The sequence below is a fragment of the Panthera leo genome, chromosome E2 (assembly GCF_018350215.1).
Source record: "Panthera leo isolate Ple1 chromosome E2, P.leo_Ple1_pat1.1, whole genome shotgun sequence".
Taxonomy (NCBI): Eukaryota; Metazoa; Chordata; class Mammalia; order Carnivora; family Felidae; genus Panthera; species Panthera leo.
Window position 1 is genome coordinate 20,319,430 of NC_056693.1, and position 14,809 is coordinate 20,334,238.

The 14,809-nt window shown below is 48.9% G+C and overlaps 1 protein-coding gene across 4 annotated transcripts in view; it reads left to right on the plus strand.

Annotated features, from left to right (window-relative positions):
• Nucleotides 1-14,809, plus strand: part of ANKRD27 (ankyrin repeat domain 27) — a 54,023-nt gene that overhangs the window by 11,129 nt on the left and 28,085 nt on the right. For all 4 annotated transcript variants that reach the window (XM_042918102.1, XM_042918103.1, XM_042918104.1 and 1 more), the window contains exons 3-12: nucleotides 5,794-5,904; nucleotides 7,761-7,917; nucleotides 8,887-9,041; nucleotides 9,473-9,532; nucleotides 9,622-9,675; nucleotides 9,779-9,844; nucleotides 9,933-10,009; nucleotides 10,680-10,801; nucleotides 12,416-12,494; nucleotides 12,995-13,127. In XM_042918102.1, coding sequence (XP_042774036.1) covers nucleotides 5,794-5,904; nucleotides 7,761-7,917; nucleotides 8,887-9,041; nucleotides 9,473-9,532; nucleotides 9,622-9,675; nucleotides 9,779-9,844; nucleotides 9,933-10,009; nucleotides 10,680-10,801; nucleotides 12,416-12,494; nucleotides 12,995-13,127 — 1,014 coding nt within the window. The remainder of the gene's footprint in view (nucleotides 1-5,793; nucleotides 5,905-7,760; nucleotides 7,918-8,886; nucleotides 9,042-9,472; nucleotides 9,533-9,621; nucleotides 9,676-9,778; nucleotides 9,845-9,932; nucleotides 10,010-10,679; nucleotides 10,802-12,415; nucleotides 12,495-12,994; nucleotides 13,128-14,809) is intronic.

The following is a 14,809-nucleotide window of genomic DNA, read 5'->3' on the forward strand; positions in this document are numbered from 1 at the left end:
GGGCAGATGTCATATTTCCCTCAGGGCCTCAGGCTCCTTGTCTGTGAGGTGTGTGCTCACTTGCATGGAATAAGGGAGCTATAAACGCATTCGTACGTTGCTGTGGAAGGCATTTCCTAAAGGGGAGGACCTGGTGGAATAATCGAGGCATCCAGATTGCAGGAGGAGGGAAGCACATAAGAGAAACCACGGTTTGTCGCTGGGGCGCCTGCTGCCTGCAGGGAGGCAGGCCCCGCAGCGCAGACCTTTCCGGTGCTTGGGTGGTGACGGCGGCGGCCTCTTGTGTACACGGCCTTGTGCCACACAGAATGCTCGGTGCCTTCGGGCTGCTGCCTGCTCGTTTTCTTGCCTTTGTGCTTCTTCACGTGTGTTGCCCTCTTCTCAGACCGGGTTCCTGCTTTGCGGCCAAGGATTTGAGCTGGAGGAGAAGGCAGTTTACTCAGGTTCACTGCACGTTCATTGTTGGCTGCCTTGTCTGGGAAACGGGAGCTGACTTTCACCTTCCCCTTTCTGTCCCGCGGTCACTGCACCCTGCTTTCCCCAAGTTCCTCCCCGGTTTTAGGGTCCACTTTGTGATTCATAGATTTGTCCCAGAGTTACTTTACTTTGGTTTGAAGAAGTCACAAAGTTCATTATGTATAATGTATACACGTGTGTGTGTCTATATATGTATGTTCGCGTGCACACACACACACACACACACACACAAAAGCAACTGAAGACTATAGCTGTTTCCAAGAAGAAAATAAGAAGCTTCTAAAGTTCACCAGAGACACTATCATCTGTTCATTTCACGGCAGTTATTAAATGCTACTCTGAGCAAGGTACCATGTTTAATGCTGAGGGTTCAGCAATAAATAGGAATATATAGGAATATGTTTCACCGTCTTTACCCTTATGGAGCTTAAATTCTAGTGGGGGAGATGGCAAATACGTACTAATTACAGCTGTGGTTCATGTCACAGGGAAGAAGTACAGGACACAAAGCAGATACGTTAACTGACCGAATATGGGATGTATGTCCTCCCCATCTCTGTCCTATATTTGAAAAAATACTGTCTAGATAAGAGCATACTACGTGTAACTTTCTCTTGCTCTTTAAGAATGCCATGCTGTGAATACCCTGTGGGACCCGTCTGTCTTGCCAGATTGTGTTGCCAGCACGTAGCACGGTTCCTGTCCCCAGGTAGATGCTTTTCTGGCTGCAAGCAGTGGACTCCCACTCGAGCTCACTTCAGCAAAAGGGAAATCCTGAATGTGAACTCCGGCATCTCGGTCACCTTCCTTCTGGCTACCCCAAGGAACGGGAGATTCTTCATAAACTGTGTCATCCCGAGCTCCCGGTGGCCCCCAGGTCCTTACTCCAGCCGCTCCTGAGATCTGCAGGGTCCGGCAGCAGCTGTCTGGGGCCCACATTTCGCAGCACTGACTTTCTGGCCTTCAGTAGATGGGAGAGAATCAGTGAGGCCAGCTTGCCAGCAGAAGTCACAGTGGGAAGGAGCTAACTGCCGCTGTCTGCCTCAGCCCGGTCCCATCTTGATGGCTCGCTCCTGCCCCTCTCAGCTGTGTGATGGGCTAACCCATAGTAGTATTCTGTCCACTTCTGTTGGTGGAATGAGAAAAGAATATTCCAGTAGCCTCTGGAAGAGTACTGAATTGTTTCTGCCACCGCTCAGGGATCCCTGCCGCCCCAGCGGGTGAAAGCTGAATTTCTTCCCATGGGGTTTGGCCATCGGGCCAAGTTTGGCTGCCCCTGAATCAGCCCTGGGCATCAGAGTTGTTTATTGGGCTCTAAAAAACTGTGATCATCACTTTTGAACATGTGTTCCCCCCAGCCAGGTTTACCTGTCCCTCACACTCCTTTCTAAAGCACAGCTGGTTGGGCACCTCATCCTCCTGTGACAGTGTGTGGCAGCTGAGGGTGCACCTGACTGCCCCCCTCCCCTGCCTCCTCCCTCCTTGAGTTTGACTCCTTTCAAAACCTTCCCGTGATTCAGATGCCTGCATCCAGGCAGGCGCCTCCTGCCATCACCTGCTCTCTGACTGGACAGGAAGCTCTTACTCCCCGTGTTTCCCAGATTCCAACCCCAGAGGCCTGTGACACCCCCACACTGCTTCTATTTAATTAGCACCCAGCTAATTATATACTGTGGATTCTTCAGAGTGGGCTGGGCAGGCCCGCTGCTTCCCTGGGGCTCTTGTCCGTGGGGTATCAAGGATTCCCAGGTGGATTAGGGGTGGGGCCATTTGCCTACAGGAAAAACACAAATTTCAAAGGGAGATTAAATTTGTTCCTCTCCTTGCGATCTTTTAATTATGGGGTACGTAGGCTTTTGAGGGCCCGCCTGGGAGCCTGTCAGCATGTCTTCCGAGTTCCAAAGAACTGACTTCCAAGTAAAATACCTAGACAGGCCAGCTGAGGGCACTGAGGTCTGTATTCCAGTTCTCAGCTCTTGTTTAGCGTAGATCCTGCCAACAAACGTTTATTGAGCACCCACTACGTGCCAGCCCAGCACTGTGCTGGGTTTCCACGATCACACAGGTGGGTGGGGAGCACGGCACGCCTTCAGGGAATTCCAGAAGCAGGCTGTTGGTAGCTCAGAGGAATGAGTGTCAGGACAGAGGTCATCCTGGGCTCCCGTGAAGTGCCTAACGTGGCCTGGAGAGGAGTCCGGAGCGTACCCTGGAGTAGCAGCACGCTAATGCTGATCCTTGCTTTTATTCTACTGTCCTTTATTTAATTACTGTTGTATAAAAATTCTTTATAAAGGGGCTAGAGTAAAAAGTTTTATTGTTAATCTTTGAAATAAGCAGGTCTCCAACCTAGGGTCTACTCAGAGACACTAAACTTTGTGGCCTCCACGTAGACTGTAATCTCCATGAGGTCTGCTCAGGAAGTCTCAAGCTCTGTCTTGGGAGGGCCCCCGAGGCGCTTGCACTTGACCCTGCGTCCTGTGGGCAGCTTCACTACTGCTCCTCGTCTCTGCCCTCCAGGGGCTGGCTTCCTTACCCAACTCTCGGCCAGGGAGCCCGTCTCCTGCCTTCTGCCTGTAATGAAATGCTCCAGGCAGCAGCATCTACCTGAAACTGGGGGGCCCTTGATGTTAGAGGACCCCTGATCACTCAACAAACACTCATCGGGTGCCTACTGTATTGTCGAACAGTGAGCAGGAATGGGGATCCAGTACAGCAGGAGCCGGTCACGCTTTATTCAAATCAGGGAGGCAGAGAAGGCGCACGTAAACAGCTAAATAGAATGGAATTACAGTTGGGGTGAGGTTCTCCGAGGCACCTCAAAAGTTCCTGGTCTCTCACGTGGGACTGTGGGACTCCTTCATCCATGGAGCGGGCATGGGACCATCTCTGGGCCTCCCTGAGTTTGGGCGATAAACAGTCCCTCTCCTGGTTCATGGTGTTCTCTTGCCTGTGCCAGCTCTCAGGTCCCCAGGCTCTACTTTCTGTGCTCCCTGCGACCATGAGGCTGTTTCTCAATTCATGCTTCTATCTGATGGCCTTCCTTTTCTTTAAGTTTTACTTGTATTAAAATTTAAAATTATATGTGTTTTAAAAATATCTTTTGTTAAGTAATCTCAGTGCCCAACGTGGGGCTCAAACTCACGACCCTGAGATCAAGAGTCACATGCTCTATGGGGCGCCTGGGTGGCTGACTGTGGCTCAGGTCATGATCTTGTGGTTTGTGAGATCGAGCCCCGCGTTGGGTTCTTGCTGACAGCTAAGAGCCTGGAGCCTGCTTCAGATTCTGACGCTCCCTCTCTCTGCGCCTTCCCCACTCACACTCCGTCTCTCTCTCTTCCTGTCAAAAATAACAAACGTTAAAAAAAAGTCACATGCTCTACCAACTAAGCTTAATATCAAACATTTGATAAGAGAAGAAAGAGTAATATAAAGAGCCCCATGTATCTGTCACCCAGCTTCAGGAGTGATCAGTTCAGTGGCTGGTCACATGTCATTTCTGCTCCCTCCTGCCCTCCGCTCTCAGCTACTGGATTCTTTTGAAGCAAATCCCAGAAAAATTGTGTCAGGTTGTCATGTGGTTTTGTCTGCAGATATTTAGGGATGTGTTTTTAAATGATAAGGACTCTTAAAAAATGTAACCACAATGCCATTATCACAGCTAAAAAATTTCCTTAATGATTCTTCAGTGTTGTCAACTATCTAGTCAAATTTCCCAAACCATCTCGTAATTGTTTGTCTGTTTGTCTGTTTTGCAGTGGGTTTGTTCAGATCAGGATCCAGAGGAGGTCCACAAGTTATGTTGGATTGAGGAGTCTTTAAGTCTGTCTTTTCTCCTCACTGCTGAGCTAAACTGGAGCACGCAGAGCCACACATACTGCGTGTGTGAGATGCGGTCAGTTTTGACATTTGTGTAGCCTTCTGAAACCATCACCACAGCTTTGTGTGTCTTTTTAGTTTTATCTTTCCCTTTCTTGTTTTCTTTTCCTTCCTTCCTTCCTTCCTTCCTTCCTTCCTTCCTTCCTTCCTTCTTTCTTTCCTTCCTTCCCCTTTCCTTTCCTTTCCTTTCCTTTCCTTTCCTTTCCTGTCCTGTCCTGTCCTTCCTTTCCTTCCTTTCTTTCCTTTCTTTCCTTTCTTTCTTTGAGATTCATTCCCCTGGGTCATTCACCCTGTAGTTTCCTGCATTTTGACTTTTGCCAGTTGCAGTCCCATGGTGGTGTTGACGGTGGTCCTCTGTTTCCTGCGTTTCCTGAAATTGGTAGTTAAATCTAGACGTTGATCTGATTCAGTCTTGATTTGTTTAGGAGGGGTGAGCCACTTCATCGACAGGGCTGCGTTCTTTTGTCAACAAGTGCCTCCTTTTTCTGCTGCGAGGAGTTGGCGTGTCCCCCATGGGGGGCGAGGCCATGCTGCTCTTTCTACCCTGCCTGAGGAAGCCCCTGATGACAGCCGCTCTCGACGGCTGCACAGTTTTACGGTGTCTTTGCAGGGGGACGTCCAGCCAGCCCCGGGCTGAGCTCCCAGCACTGGCTCCAGGAAGTGGCAGGACTTTGAGTCATGGCGCCGCCACTCACTGGCTGTGTGACCCTGGACAGGTTCCTCAGCTCCCTTGAGCCTCAGTTTCCTTGGGGATGTATGTATGATGGGGATATGTGCAGAAGCCATTTGCTTTGTGCTGGGTTGCTTTAGGAGAGGGGGCTCTGAGGGACTAGGCCCTCATCTTCCTTCTGGGTACATTTGAGTTTGAGAGAGTCCCTGAGCCATGCAGACTCGCTTGTTGGTGCCCAGTCGGCGTGGTGGCCACGGTCGGGCCAAAGTTCACGTCTCATGTTGAGCCTCCCCCTAAGACAGAGTCTGGCACGCCAAGACACCTTGGTGACGGTGAGAGTCTACACAGGAAGTTGTGTTTCTGTGGCTCACATTACAAACTATGATCATGACTAGGCTTAAAAAAAAAAGGCAGAGAAAAAAGACAGGAAGGAAGCTGTCTTTGAGGTGCAGGGTTTCTCGTTCAGGTGGCGGGACTACGTGTGCCTTTTTAGTTTCACTTTCCCAAACTACCCCGTCTTCATCTGGAACCATCCCTGAGCCTGCTGAGAATACAGTGGGGCACCTGGCACTGGCCGTGGGGCAGGACCCAGGGCGCCTGTGACCGCCTGCCCCTCTTCCCAGGTGGGGAGCGCAGCTTTGTCACCGGGACTTCATCACCCCCGTCACTCGGCTCCGTCAGCCAGTAGGTCCCCACAGCTGGATGCAGCCCGTCCTGCCAAAGCTGTACGTGGCCCATCTCTTAGCATTCACCCTCGTTGTTTTTTCCAGGTCCTGGTGCCCTGCAAGGGAAGCTTGTCAAGCAATGTTCAGTCTACATGTCAGTTTGAGTCCTATATTTTGGTACCAGTGGAAGAACACTTTCAGACCTTGAATGGAAAGGTATTCATCTCTTTTTGGGTCGCCCTGAATCACTCTCTCAGTGCTTGGGAGGGGGGAGGGGGGGAGGAGGGCAGGGAGACCTGCTTCTCACCCTGTCCCATCTGTGTTAAGTGATGGCTCTGACACACACAGCAGCAGCCCCGTGGGGTGGGAGGAGATACTAGTCACGAGCAGGGCCTGGCTAGACTCTGCCTGGGACGGGGGGGGGGGTGGGGGTGGGGGGGGGATGGGGAGGGCGGGCATCTCTCCCTCAGCCCGTGGGCCTCCTGCTGATAAGTGCTCCTGAGCGCTCGTTGGTTTCCGGGCCACAAACTGGACATCAGGGATGAATTTTAAATCTTTAAAAAACACGGTTTTGAAATCATCTCAAACCTACAGGAAGTTTCAGTGAAGTACAAGGAACTCTCATATATTCTTCCCCCAGCCAGCTCAACTGTTAGCATTTTGGCCCCATTTGTTTCGTCTGTCCCTCTCTCCCATCCCCCACACACTATCGTTACTTTTTCTGAACGTTTTTCAGAAAAAGTAAGTGTGAGTTACAGACACCACGTCCCTTTATTCTAAAACGTGGATTTCCTGCATCATTACAGCAGAGTGATCACACTCCAGAAATTTAATAATACGATACTGTTCAGTATTTACCATCAATAGGATAATGTCCTCATACAAACTGTGCTAATGATACAAATAGTTATTCCCTTTTATAGAAAAAAAATTTTTTTTTTCTTTTTAGATCCAGGATCATGCAATGCATTCAGTTGTTGGTCTTTTTAGTTTTCTTTGATTTGGAACAGTCCTCAGGCTGTCTTTGTCTTTCGTGACATTGACAGTTATGTTTTGCTTTGTAGACTGTTCCTCAGCATGGGGTTCTCAGAGGTTTCCTCATGGTGGGAAGGGTGTTTCATCTTTCTCAGTGTATCGTGACAGGAGACACGTCTGTCTCATTGTTGATGTTTAACTTTGGGGTCTATGTTTTCGTTCATTATTTATTTTGAGAGAGAGAGATTGAAAGGCAGAGGGGGAGAGGGGATCCTAAGCAGGTTCTATCCTGTCAGCGCAGAGCCTGACGCGGGGTTCGACCCCACCAACCATGAGACACGACCTGGGCCAAAATCAAGAGTCGGATGCTAAACCAACTGAGCCACCCAAATGCCCTGCATTTTCTTATTTTTTAGGTTGAGATAGAAAGATTCTGAGACAGGGAGGTCCGTTCCTCGCCAGGCCTGGCGTGGGTCCAGGTGCACTGGTGTTGGTGCTGTGGCTTGGTCCCTCGGACCCGGCAGCCAGGGCTCGTCAGCCCTGTGGTGGGAGGGGAGGGAGGGGACACAGGGTCACCGGTGCACCAGCCTGGGGTCAGCAGCCCTGTTAGCCCTGCTGGTCACTGTGAGTTTGTTGTCTTTGAGGAACCCAAATCCACACAGAAAACATGGGAGTCAGGCTTATGGCTTGTCTGCCCGGGCACCCCGGCCACGGCCAGAGTGGTGAATGTGGGCAGGACTGCCGCATGCATGCTGGATCATTCTAGAAGAGCCTTCTTCCTTCCTCCTTTCCCAGAGGCACAGGTTTTCTTCTGCTCTGAGAGCAGCATGTTTCTCTGCCACAATATTTAAAAAGGATCAGAGTACTAAGGAGCCGCAGCTGCAGGGTGAGCAAAGGGGAAAGAAAACAGTTTTGTATCAAAAAGCAAAACAGAAGAGTATTCATGGGTGCCACCCCCCCCCCCCCACACCGGGCCCCACTGCAAACCCACACTGGAGTGGAGGCGGGAAGGTTAGAAGTGCGCTGTAGGGGCCAGGCTGAGAGCGGATGGACGGGCACCACCGGCTGTGGGTGCAGGGACGCCTTTCTTGTTCCAGGATGTCTTTATACAAGGAAACAGGATCAAATTAGGAGCCGGCTTCGCCTGTCTTCTCTCAGTGCCCATTCTCTTTGAAGAAACTTTCTACAATGAGAAAGAAGAAAGTTTCAGCATACTGTGTATAGCCCACCCTTTGGAAAAGAGAGAGAGTTCAGGTATTCTGGGAGAAAACCCCTTTCTCCTGATCTGGAGAATTGTGTTTCTTGAACTTCCTCCTGACAAAGCTGTTATTAACATCCTATAAACTATTCAAGAGCCCACTGGAAACCTGCATAACGTTATAGTAACTCCCCCAGGACTTAATCAAAAAGTCATCCAGAGCCAAGACGATGTGGCTTGGGTCTGCCATGTATGGTTGCACAGGTTGGACGTTACACAACTCCAGGAGGCGATATTGATGTAGATCTCTGTGTGAATGTTGCCCCCTGGAGTTGTGCAGAACGGGAGTCCTGGCTTTGACTGGGCCTCAGCTTTAGAGCTGCTCTTTACCGTTATTGCCCTCCAGCTTCACTATTGTGCCTCTCTGAGAGTCATTCAAGAAAAAAATTTTTTTAATGTTTATTTATTTCTGAGACAGAGAGAAAAAGAGCATGAGTGGGGGAGGGGCAGAGAGAGAGGGAGACACAGAATCTGAAGCAGGCTCCAGGCTCTGAGCTGTCAGCACAGAGCCTGACGTGGGGCTTTAACTCACGGACCGTGAGATCATGACCTGAGCCGAAGTCGGTCGCTCAACCGACTGAGCCACCCAGGCACCCCAAGAGAGCTAATTATTTTTAATAAATAATAATTCTTCAGTTGTTCCAGGAAATCGAGATAACAGTGTGCCAGATGTGCTCTGAGGCCTTTATTGTCAGGAGTCAGGGCTTCCTCACCAGAGCCTCATGGGTCATGCCCATGGTCCCAAATTGTTTTGTCCAAGGAAAGGGCTTCAAGAGGACCGGGCTCTCTGGACCCTGAGCTGTCCTGTAACTGGGCTGCTCTTGGGTAGAATCTTGAAATAATTCCTATCCTCCTCTGGGAGATGGGGCTCCAGATCCTGGGGAAGCAGGGCAAAGGGTGTGGTACTTGCCCCATTAGGAAACTGTGAAGGCTTCAGCCATTCTGACCCTCTGTTTCTTTTTCAGAAGAGCCTTCAACATCTTCAGATCCCTTTTCCCTGAAAACCATCGAAGATGTGAGAGAGTTTTTGGGAAGACACGCGGAGAGATTTGATAGGAGCATTGCCTCTTTCCAGCGAACATTCCGGGAATGTGAAAGAAAGAGCCTGCGTCATCACATAGTCAGTAGCTGTGTCTTGCTTTGCCAGACATGCTCTGTTTCAGGCCAGTTCAAGAGCACGGGGATCCCTCTCAGTTCACTCTGAAACTTTGCTGCCTTCGCTGTTGGAAGTTTTGTTTAAATGTTTCTCTCTAACTGTAAAAGTAGTACAAGCCACCGGAGAACGCTTGAACATGACAAATATAAAGATGAATATTATTATCACCTATGTTAACCCCAAAGGAAATTTTCTCCTGCCCTTCATGCATATACAGCTAAAAAAAAAAAAAATTGAAAAAAAATCACATAATTTATTTGATAAGCTTGTATTAGGACCTCAATGCAGGAAATAACATCTTGCGAGATGTTCTCACTCCGGGACACATTACACGTTCTGGGTTTTGTGTCGTGGCCTCGGACTGTGAGAGTGACCGGTTTCTCTGTGTTGCACAGGACTCGGTGAATGCTCTCTACACCAAATGCCTCCAGCAGCTTCTGAGGGACTCTCACCTGGTAAGCAGCAGGACCTCCGAGAGAGAGAACTACGGTTTGCCCACATGCCGATCTAAGCCCTTTAACGGTGGTACCTTCTTGTTCCGCAGAAAATGCTTGCCAAGCAGGAGGCCCAGATGAACCTGCTGAAGCAGGCAGTGGAGGTAAGAGGTCAGGGCGGCGAGGGGCGAGAAGGCAGCGGTGCCAGGGGGCGCTCCTTGTCACCTCTGCACACCCCAAACGGGGGTCTGTTCGTTGATTCCACAGATGTACGTCCAGCACGATATTTATGACCTGATCTTTAAATATGTGGGGACCATGGAGGCAAGCGAGGTAGGTTCTAAATCGCTGTCATCCCGGTTGGAAGCCGCCTTCGAAACTTTTTAAGAAATCTGAAGCCTCGTTAAAAATCTGTTGTTAGGATGCTGCCTTTAACAAAATCACAAGAAGCCTTCAGGATCTTCAGCAGAAGGATATTGGTGTGAAACCTGAGTGCAGGTAAGGGTATGTGCTGCAGGAGCTCGGCGTCCTCAGCGGCGGGGGCCGCTTCTTCTGGAAGCAGGGCTCTCAGTGGCAGGGACCGCATGCTGGTTTGACTTAATTCATACTGAGGAGCAGTGCGGGGTATTTGTGACCAGAGATAAAGGGCCGAGGTTGGCAGATGAGTGTTTTGTGGCTGTCACCGTCCTGCACCTGTCATGCCAGCTGGTTGGGAGCTCCAGGGTGGGATTTGGCACAGCTGGTCTCTTGGCAGGCCCACCGCTCGCCCAGGTGGGTCCTGTGTGCGGGCGTCTCTCCTCACCTGCCTGTCTGAGGGAGGCCTGCCAGAGAGGCACTGGCTTTTGAGTTAATTTACGTTCCATTAGGATACAAAACTATCTAAAGTGGTTATGTTTAAACTGTTTTAACCCCTTGGAGCTATTTCACTCTGGGGCTGAAGACTCTTTTTTTTCCCCCCTAATTTTCTGGTGCAGCTATAATATCATTTTGCATACTGAGTGGGACATTCAGAGGTGTTGAGTTTTGCCACTGACCTGAGTCAAATTGCTTCTGAGTTTCTGTGCGTGTTTTTCGTTACTTACAGTTTGTGGGAAGCAGTGTAATAGGCCAGGGAAGAAGTGCCCTTACACTGTGGTCTTAAGTTGTCACTTTCCAAATTTTTTCACAGCTTCAACATACCTCGTGCAAAGAGAGAGCTGGCTCAGCTGAACAAGTGCACCTCTCCGCAGCAGAAGCTGGTTTGTTTGCGGAAGGTGGTACAGCTAATTACACAGTCTCCCAGCCAGAGAGGTTTGTGCTTGGGGCAGGGGGCTGGCCGGGGCGTAGATACATCCACATGCAGATCTGTCAAGGAGCAGTGTTCTCTTATTTGTTTTTAAATTTATTTTAATGTTTATTCATTTTTTGAGAGGGGGGTGGAGAGAGAATGCGCTGGGGAGGGGCAGAGAGAGAGGGAGACACAGAATCCAAAGCAGGCTCCAGGCTCTGAGCTGTCAGCACAGGGCCCGATGCAGGGCTTGAACCCACGAACCGTGAGATCATGACCTGAGCCGAAGTCAGCCACTTAACCGACTGAGCCACCCAGGCACCCCGGAGCAGTGTTATCTTAAAGGATCATTCAGATGGGCTCACGTGCAGCAGAGTGTTCCAGCATGAGCCCCCTGGAGTCTGCTCTGATGCGTGGGTGCCTAGTAATGGGGGTGAAGAGGTAGGTATGATTCGGGTAAGAAAATGGTGGCAGAGAAGCAGCGACCTCAAAAATGAGCCAGGCTGCCCCACACCTGCATGGACATCATGCAGCTGATATATAAATCAGAATCCAAGCTGCGCAGGTCCTTTGAGAACCTGACTTTGCGAAGTGAATGACACTGTCTGCTCGAGTCTGAACTTGCCTGGGTGCAGGAGCGTGTATGATTGACTTTAAACTTCCTATTGTGTGTTCTCTTGAACCTGTCACAGCACTGGGGTGGGGGTGGTATTCGTTTGGTCCAGTGCCGAATTGTCCACTGGCCCCTTCTGCAGTTGTGTTCCAGTCTGACAATGTTTGGTTGATAACATTCCTTGGCTAAAATTAAACACCTTTAATCTTAAAGAAAAATGAGCCAAGGTGGTGATGGGTACATGGGGGTTCGACTGTTCATTAGGCCACTCTTCCTAATTTTGTGTATGCTTAAAATTTTCCATTATAAAAAGTAAAGCAAAATAAGCTAAGACAAAAAAAGCGAAGGGGAGTCATATCTGTGTGCCCAGATAGGGGATGATTTTCAAAGCACGTCGAGTGAAATAAATGGGAGTGTATATGGTGCACTTCTAACAGCATTCCAGAAAAAGGAGGCGGCTGTATGTGCACGACGGCGAGTTCCTAGACTGTCTCTGGAGAGGCAGGTGGGAAGCCACAGCAGTAGCGTCTGGGGGAAGAAGACTGCCTGGCAGGGCTGGGAGAGACGGTCACAGGTTGCTCTTTTGTGCTATTCGAGTTTTTAGAATGATGAGTGAATGGAGTCCTTAAAATTTCGAAGGGGAGAAAATGGAAACAGGCTAAGTGTGAGCATTAGGATCTGCAGTACGTAAAACGGAAATAATCTCAGGAGGGAAGAGGCTTTTCGAGGTGGCTCTGGGCACACCTCTGCCCACCTTCACTGACTCTAACCATCCTGGAAGGTGGCGAGGGGTAGTCTGCTGGGAACCCCCTTCTTTTGCGCGTGTTCTGAGAATGCTAGGCATTCCCCTCAAATGTGACGTCTATTTAGGACACTGTAAAGAAAATCATAGAGTTGAACCGCTCCCTGAGGCGTAGCCTTACTGGATTGTGGTTTCGTGGGCTGGATGATGGTGGGGAGTTGATATGCTTGCTGGTCTGTTTGAATCTCATGCTGGCTTCGAACATGTGTTTCCTTCCTGCAGTTAACTTGGAGACCATGTGTGCTGATGATCTGTTATCAGTCCTGTTATATTTGCTTGTGAAAACGGAGATCCCTAATTGGTAATATTTTCTGTTGAAATACTTTTTGAAAATGGCAAAATGGTTTTAGTCTAACTGCAGGAGATTGAGCGCCCCTTGTGAGTCCGTTGCTGTGCCTGCCCTACACCCGTTCCGGGGGGGGGGTGGCTATCATTCCACTTCCAGATGGGGAAACTGAGGCCCACAGAGCTTATGTTTCTTGTTCTGGAAGACACAGCTAGTCAGTGATGGAACAGGAAGCTGGCTTCAGTTCCGACTCCAAAGCCCATCCTCTTCCGATGGGAACCTCTGGTTCGCTTTACAGTAATCAGCTTTTTAAAAACTAGCATACTCCAGGAAAGGACCAGGTGGTTTTACTTATTTTCCTAATTGCACATGCGCTAGAGGTTAAGGGGGTAGCAGTCATAGGTCCCCGGAGCTAACGGACTTCAGTCACTCACACCAGCTTGAGTGACTGCATTGTTTGTGGAGAGGTGTGAATGGGATGTACAACAATGAAACTTTTTTCTTCCTTTTGATAGGATGGCAAACCTGAGTTATATCAAAAACTTCAGATTTAGCAGCTCAGCAAAAGATGAATTGGGATACTGCCTGACCTCCATCGAGGCTGCAATCGAATACATTCGGCAAGGAAGCCTCTCCGTTAAGCCGCCTGTAAGGTCCCTCCTGCCTGGCCTTTCTTTGTGGGTGTCAGGGCATGTTCGATAGGGTTCTGAGGTTGGGGGGTGAGGAAGGGGATTCTTAAATGTCCCCCAAGAACGAGGCCTCTGTTGTCTAAGGGCTGTGAGACTTGACAGTCACCTAGCAGACTGAAGTGCTAAACTTGGTTGTGGAAATGGCAGATTACGACCGGGATTCGCGTGGTTAAAATCGTGCTTCGTTAATCGTCACCATCCTCAAAAGCGTAGGCAGGAGGGGGAAGCTAGAAACCATGAGTTTGGGTATGTAGGCAAGAGATGAGGTTATTAATAAATGCAATTTTAGGACTCAGTGGTCTTATTATTTTCTTGGCGAGCTTTGCTTAGGGGAAGGGATTATATTTCTACGTGAAATATGAGAATCTTAAACCGGGGTTGCGTTGCTGGCCTGTTTTCACCAGCCAGCAAAATGTGACCGTACCCCCAGAAATCACAAAGTTGAAATTAGTAAAGTGAAGAGATTCCTGTATTACACACGAGGAGTCCTGAGGATTAAACACTCCCTTGATCTTAATTTTCTGCTGATGTCAGAATCTCCCAAAGTAATGATAAGTTAATATATCTGGAAAATACCCATAGGCCTGCCCAGACAGGTGCACTTGGGTAAAAACGGTTCCCCTGACTTCATTCATTGTTAACATGTGTATGTGCTTTCCTGTCCTCCCATCCGTGTATACTTCACATAATTTATATCATATATGGCATTTTACACTGTTTTTCCCCAAAACAGTGGTCGTATTTTTTTCTGATGAGAAAACCAATACTTGCTTACAAACAATATTTGCAATATACAGTTGACCCTTGAACAACGCAGGGATTAGAGTTGCTGACCCCCCGCGTGGTTGGAAATTGGTGTATAACTTACGACTCCTCAAAAACTTAACTACGAGTAGTCTACTGTTGACCACAAGCCTTACCAATAATATAAAGGGTCAATTAAGACATATTTGGGGGACACCTGGGTGGCTCAGTCAGTTAAGAGTCCGACTTCGGCTCAGGTCATGATCTCCGGGTTCACGAGTTCAAGCCCCGCGTCCAGCTCTGTGCTGACAGCTCGGAGCCTGGAGCCTGCTTCAGATTCTGTGTCTCCCATTCTCTCTGCCCCTCCCCTGCTCGTGCTCGCGCTCTCTCTCTCTCTCTCTCTCTCTCTCTCTCTCAAAAATAAATAAATAATTAACTAAAAACCTAAAAAAAAAAAAAAAAAGAAAGAAAGAAAAAAACACCCTAAAAAAAAAAAGAGATATTTTGTATGTTGTACATATTCTATACCGTATCCTTGAAGTAAGCTGTAGAAGAGAAAGCATTATTAAGAAAAACACAAGGCCGAGAAAATACATTTAGAGTACTGTGCTGTGTCTGTTGCCATATAAGTGGACCCATACACTTCAAACCTGTGTTGTTCAAGGGCCAGGCCAGCTGTATAAAGTTGCAGTGAAGAGAATAAATACCTCTCATAAACTCACTAGCTGGAGATGACTTACTAACCTTTTGGTACGTATCTTTTTTCTGTGCCTATGCAATTATATTTTTAAGGAAAATTTGAGATTATGCTCCTCTTGTTGGCACGTAGGCTGATGGTAGGAATTGCCTGACGTCCCTCGTGGGGTCAGGGGTGCTCCTGGTCACCTGGAGGGAGGT